Genomic DNA, 7,090 nt, shown 5'->3' on the forward strand with positions numbered 1-7,090 from the left:
AGCAAGTATCATCCATCTAGTTTGAGTGCTAAACGATCTGGCCATATATCTCATTTTACCCGAGCATGGCTGTAGTCATGTGAGATATTAGAGCATCAAACATTCTGTGCCATCCTGGACAGCACAGACACTATAATAGATGGTCTGTCTTCTCCAGCAGGTTTGCTCACATTTGTTTTAGGCAACAGACTACATGTGTACGTTCCAGAAGATGTATTGCACCCACCGTTTAATGATCTATCTAAGTGTCCTCTCATCGGCATGCGTTTGCTGTACCTGCTCAAGGTCCCTGTTGTGAAAGAGAGAGAGAGAAGAGAAAATTAAGGAACGCATGGAGAGTCCTTGCTTCAAAACAATCTGACTTGACATCTACCCTTTAAAGCAATATAATTCCCATTATTACTAGGTAACCTAAGGCCTTGGTTGATAAAAGAACACTTTAATGTGAATGATTCACATTTTGTATGCAGTGATGTTAATGATAACATAAAAAGCCCAACAATCATTCCACAATGACACGGTTGTTACAACTAAACAGCCATGTCCTTTAGCCTCAGTCTTTTCATCATACTAATATCTAGAATCCCACCGGTCCTGTGTTTGAGCCACAATTCTACGGGCTCCACCTAAGCGGCCTGAAAGACCAATCATAATACTGAACTCATACAAAGAGACCATGTGTGATCAGACAGAGTAACACCTCATAACAACAGTGGGGTCATCACTGCAGGAGAGAGTTCATGTTCACTCACCACGAGGGATTATAATAAGTACTATTGCACTTGCCCATGGCCTATATTGCACCTGCCAGAGAGAACAAAGTCGTGTGTGTGTGCGTGTGTGCGTGCGTGCGTGCGTGCGTGCATGCGTGTTTTTTTTCTTCCAGTGGGACAGTGCAGCTGTGCCATATATACGGTCTAATCGGGTGCGGCCCCTCACTTCACACAAGTGTGATTATTTGTATATGAATGTAAATTAGTGCTCTAATTTCCCTCATCATCCATAATTCATGAAGATGTGTGGTGGTGTGTTTTCATTATCATGATGGGAAATGGTGGTTGTTTGTTGTCATCAAGGGAATCAGAGCATCCCTGAGTGTGTGTGCGCGCGTGCGGTGGGGATTTATGGGCTTGAGCGTCTGAGTGAATTGAGATCTGCTTAATGTAAGCAGTAATTAAAATAACTAAAATGAGATTAAATCTTCATTGATTTATCCAGATGCATACAGCCTTTGTTTTCCTCATCTCATTAGTCCATTAAGGGATCCATCCAAACTTTGTTCTTTTTTTAATCCAGATTTATACCTAAACTCAGATTAAATCTTCATTGATTTATTTAGATGCGTGCAGCCTTTGTGTTCCTCTCGTCTCATTAGTCTATTAAGGGATCCATCTATATTATTTTCTTTTTTTTAATCCATACTTTATTGACCTCGCCATTGTTCTATCCATGTAGGTATACAGTAGTTGGTGTCCTCTGTTTCTCAGCAGTGATGTACAGTAAACTTGAACTCTGTGGTGCTTTGGACTCACTTGTAGGAAAGATTGACATCCCTTAAGCCTCTGAAATCATATTTCTGGGCAAAGCAATTAGGATTGTGGAAAATCAATTCTCATGCAAATGAAAGTTCAAATATAATTTGAGAAAGCTTATTGTCTTTATAGGGAGGATCAAAGTTACGGAAATTAGAACGTGTGTGATTTTAGCCTCCATGAAGTTAATTTGTATGCTTGCATTAAACAAATTAAACAAGTTTGACAGAAACCTTATTGAAGGACCTGACTTTGCATTTTAATCCCAGGGGTTCAGTTGGTTATGTCTTTATATTTACTTTGATGTGCACTTCCTCTTTTACCATCGACCTCTTCAAACCTTTTGCCCGACAGCTCGTATTCCAATTATATTTAGTATGCAGTCCCTGAACCTCATTCAAGTCACATGATTTCACTTAATGACAGTTTTCAACATCCTATGATTTACGTCAAGCCAGTTCTATATCGGGCGCCTCATTTAACAACGTGTGTAATGCTGAACAAAAACCCATTACATAAACATCGACTCTACATATGATTTAATATCACAATACCCGCCTGATGGTAATCTTTAGTTTTATGTCTCTCTCACGGCCACTTCTCTCTACCTCTCTCTCCCCTTTTCCTCTTTCTTTAAAAGTCCTGGTCTTGCTGATCGTGAGCCTCAAGCGGCACAGGAAGGTCCAGCGGATGTCCGAGGACGAGGAGGACATGCGCGACAACGTCATCAAGTACAACGACGAGGGCGGAGGCGAGCAGGACACGCAGGCGTACGACATGAGCGCCCTGAGGAACCTCTACGACTTCCCCGAGGCCAAGAGCTGCTCCTCCGACTCTGGGCCGGCCGAACTACGCTCGCTGCCCCAGTGGGTCCAGACGGCCAGCCGGACGGGGGCGGGAGGGGTCGGCGCAAAAGGAGGTGGGGCAGCGGTGGCGGACTTCACCGTCTTCAAAGGCTACATCCGCAAGAAGGTGGAGCAGGCGGACGCAGACCTGTCGGTCCCGCCGTACGACTCTTTCCAGACGTACGCCTTCGAGGGCAACAGCTCGCCGGCGCTCTCGCTCAGCTCCATCCACACGCTGTCCACCACCTCGGAGCAGGATTTATCCTACCTCGGTGACTGGGGGCCGCGCTTCAAGCAGCTGGCGGGCTACTACGCTCACCCGGGGAACACAGAGGAGGAGGAGGGGTCCTAGCACCGAGCTAGGTTTGTGCCCGAGACCTGAAAACTCTCCGCTGTGCTCTTCTGCCTGTAAGGTTACTTCCTCCTCCTCTGACCCTCGAGCGTTCGACTGAAGGCCTATTCATACTCCAGTTTTATTCATATCGAATAGTAGATCAAAAAAAAAATGTACTCAATATGCCGAATATAAGACGACCCCCGTTTTTCATGACTCACTTTGTGGAAAAAGAACATTTATTGTCAAACTGTCTAGTCCCAGATTATAATACGACCCCGTATTTTTTGATATTTCCATTGGAAATCTTATATTCAGGCCAATATAGTGTATAGGGCAGGCCCCTAGAAAGGCCCAAAGTGCCTGGAAGGTTAGTCAACCTAACAGACAATAATTAGAGTATACACAATGCATGTTTACAAAATACACTCTAGAAATATGAATAGACAATAGATAAATAGAAAGACATTAAATATCAATTAATTATAACTGTGATTTATAATACAATGTAAAGTATTTTAATGTATTCCAACTATGGTAATTATAATACTAAAATAGATTGAGAGTGATTATAATACAATATAATCTATTATAATGCATTACACAACCATGATCCTGGTCTAAATAAAAAGTCAGTGAGAGATCTAGCATTATGAAGTGTTTGGCCCTGCTTAGACGCAGACCCACCCTGGAGTGGGCACTTTTTAGGCACTCGGTTGTTACCACTTTGACACCACTCAGCCCAATTCCTTGCAGTGGAAACGGTGGTACAAGTATAGGCGGTGTCTGATGTCTTTGACCACATCAGAGTGTACCTTGACACCTGTCTGGTGGCATAGCTTTTATTGTTCAGTTTGACCCGCAGCCTCTTCAGGTCAGTTACCTGGATGGATTTACACAAACGTTTTCTCCTTATGCTTACATGTTCGTCACATTTCTTTATGGAATCGCTTAGGGCTGCGACTATTGATTATAATATAAATATTTAGTTTTGATTAAGAAAAAAAATTATGAAAAACTGAGTCAGTGCAAAAATAATGCTGATTTATTTATTTATTTATTTATTTATTTATTTATTTATTTATTTATTTATTTATTTATTTATTATAAATTAGTCTGATTAACCACTTAAGCCATATTTCATTTATACTTTGTTCTATAATGGTGTCATGCAAAAATATACAGCAACTGACAACTATTTTCGGTAGCCTACCGGTATTTAAACATACATTTTCACCTATAATTCACCTAACATGCTCACATGTTTTTGTATAATTAATTTAATTGCAGTTCAATTATCTGTTGCGCCTCTAGAATAATTGATAGATATTATTGACAGACTTTGACTGTATAAATAACAAATACATGTAATATAATTTGGTAATATAGTACCGCCCTATTCTTTCTCCCAACAGTTTGTACGCTGGCAGAACTGGAAGAGGCTGCTCTACGGGTCCCTGGTCTGCCTTCCGTGTGTCACGACCTTCCTGTTGGCCACGGTGTCACAGCGTGACCCTGAAGAGCTGCAGAATGGCCGGGTCCAGCTTATCTTCTCTGAGGAGAGCAGAGACAAGCTGGTGACAATACAGGTGAGACCCTACAGTGTGTCTAATGGAGAGCAGAGACAAGCTGGTGACAATATAGGTGAGACCCTACAGTGTGTCTCATGGAGAGCAGAGACAAGCTGGTGACAATACAGGTGAGACCCTACAGTGTGTCTAATGGAGAGCAGAGACAAGCTGGTGACAATACAGGTGAGACCCTACAGTGTGTCTAATGGAGAGCAGAGACAAGATGGTGACAATACAGGTGAGACCCTACAGTGTGTCTAATGGAGAGCAGAGACAAGCTGGTGACAATACAGGTGAGACCCTACAGTGTGTCTAATGGAGAGCAGAGACAAGCTGGTGACAATACAGGTGAGACCCTACAGTGTGTCTAATGGAGAGCAGAGACAAGCTGGTGACAATACAGGTGAGACCCTACAGTGTGTCTAATGGAGAGCAGAGACAAGCTGGTGACAATACAGGTGAGACCCTACAGTGTGTCTAATGGAGAGCAGAGACAAGCTGGTGACAATACAGGTGGGATGATAAAAGTAGCATGTCCGGAGAGGCTTAAGGCTCATAGTCTGGATTTTGGTGAGGTGACCACCGGAGCTGAAATAACGTTGAGCGGTGGTGAGTAAAAACAGAGAAGGGCTGGGGCGGTGGCGGTGGTTTGCTCTTCACCGCGGCTCGTGACGTCATGTTGTAGTTCGGTGGTCACCTAACCACCGGAAATCCAGACTATGAATGAGCCTTCAGACACTTGCTAGTTGCTATAAGGATGCATGAGGTCATCAACACTGTTTCATTCAAATCCTGGCCAAGTCATTTTCTTTCCTAAAGAAAGATACAGATGAGCTGTGTAATAAATGTTAACACAGCTTATACATGGTAGTAGCACCACTGTTGACGTGACAATATATAGTATTATTTTCTGTTGAAAAAGGAAAATGTTATAGAGTAACACAACACTTTGAGGCCTGACACTGTGTGTGTGTGTGTGTGTGTGTGTGTGTGTGTGTGTGTGTGTGTGTGTGTGTGTGTGTGTGTGTGTGTGCGTGTGCGTGAGTGCGTGCGTGCGCGTGTTAATGTAGTTTATGAAACCGTGCATGTTAATGTAGTTTATGAAACCATTTTCTTAGATTTCTTTTTTTTTCATCAGGTTTGTTCGTGCTGCAAAACGACAATGCAGTGTGTTTCCAACGAAGAAGAAACGGAAGAAGTAAAAAAAACAAAAAAACATTTCAAGTGACAGTTTACCATCACCGTCTCCCTCATGTCTGCAGAGACAGTAACTGAGGCCAGATTGCCTTCACCTGTACCTGTAGGACCTATAGCGATGACAACCAAAATGTCTCCCACATGTCTATCACTGTCTGACACCAAAACAGGCCTGAAAATCCACCTTTCAGCAGGCCAAAGGGAGGAACCATTGCTCCTCCCTTAGTCAAGTGACTATACCTCTGTATAGCCCCCCCCCCCCACCCCCCAACCTGTACAAACTTTTTATTTTATTTGTATTACTTGTTATGCTGATTGGAATTTTGTTGTTATTTTTCATGTCATGAAAAAAAAAAGTTGAATACCCAGGACCTGGTATGGATGGTAACAAGACTGCAAGGAGTTTTTCCCTGAGATTTTCATTCATTCATTCAAGTTTTATTTATTCCCAAAAATACACAGAGTAATTAAAGTAATTTGCATTTGAGTAATACAATTTGGTACGTATAAAACAACATCACAATACATCAGAGGATTAGGACAAAGGAAAAAAAGGCATACATGTGAAATATATATAATGTTTACTAATAAAAACCAAGACAAATTTAAAACAATGTAAAAACAGTTTACATATTGTGTGCATCTGAAGTGTTTGACTGTACTCTGTACCGTTTACATTTCTGCCAATAAAGTATTCAATCAATGAAACCAGAGACAGTTACTGAAGCCACTTCTGATATTGTTCTTTCCCCAGAAGTTTTCAAATCTATAAAACATGTTTTGCAAATAGCAGATCTGCAGACGTGAAAGCAAATTTCGACAACAAACAGTGATTTTCGTAGCATTTGTCAGACACAACCATATTGTACATTTATGTACTGTAGCAATGTAACAATATTGTAACTGCATCGAAAAAACAGAGGAACACAAAAGGAAAATGTATTTGTATATAATATAGGACTGGTACACTGATGGAAAGCTTTCACCTGCTGGGGTGGTTGAGGCCCTGCCATGCTTTGTACGGATGCTTGCAGCTGCAATATGGAGAGTGCCTCTGGAGAACTGGCAGAGTTCTCCAGCAACAAGCCTATAGTGGCATGACCCTATACCGGGGGGACATGTTTGTGATGTGTCTCCTCCTGGACTTTGTGTTTGAGGGTATAGTCAGGTGGATTTGTAAAGGCCCGGAGGATTTATCCTGAACTCCTGCCTGTTCGGACCAGGCCAGCAGAACTGGGGATTAGAACCCCAGAGCGGAGGAGGAGGAGGAGGAGGCCTGAGGACTGGATTGCTAACTCCCCAGGCGCTCCTCTCAGTGGGGAGATCAGTGGAGGCTTTGTAGAATGCCAGCAGGGGATCATTTGCTTCCTTGGGGACTTGTGTGTGTAGTGCATGATGTGCTGCAGTGCAGCACACAGCATGTGTGTGTCTCCGTGTGAGTGTTCGTTCATGGGAGTGAATTCGGTAGTGGGAAGTTGTGTGTGTCTCCAACTTCTGTGGAGTTGCATAATCAGCATGATTGTGTACATTTCTGCATACTGGATTTGCGTGCGTGCGTGCGTGTGTGCGTGCGTGCGTGCGTGCGTGCCTCATGTGTGCGTGCGTGCCAGC

General features: G+C 42.8%; 1 protein-coding gene across 1 annotated transcript in view; it reads left to right on the forward strand.

Annotated features, from left to right (window-relative positions):
* Positions 1-6,114, forward strand: part of LOC306930023 (cadherin-22-like) — a 109,133-nt gene extending 103,019 nt beyond the window's left edge. Inside the window, exons 11-13 of the mRNA XM_079510762.1 lie at positions 2,173-2,785; positions 4,127-4,300; positions 5,421-6,114. Of these exons, the coding sequence (XP_079366888.1) occupies positions 2,173-2,729 (557 nt within the window). The 3' untranslated portion in view covers positions 2,730-2,785; positions 4,127-4,300; positions 5,421-6,114. The remainder of the gene's footprint in view (positions 1-2,172; positions 2,786-4,126; positions 4,301-5,420) is intronic.
* Positions 6,115-7,090: the final 976 nt, after the last annotated feature.

This window comes from Electrona antarctica (assembly GCF_951216825.1).
Source record: "Electrona antarctica genome assembly, chromosome: 9".
Classification (NCBI taxonomy): Eukaryota; Metazoa; Chordata; class Actinopteri; order Myctophiformes; family Myctophidae; genus Electrona; species Electrona antarctica.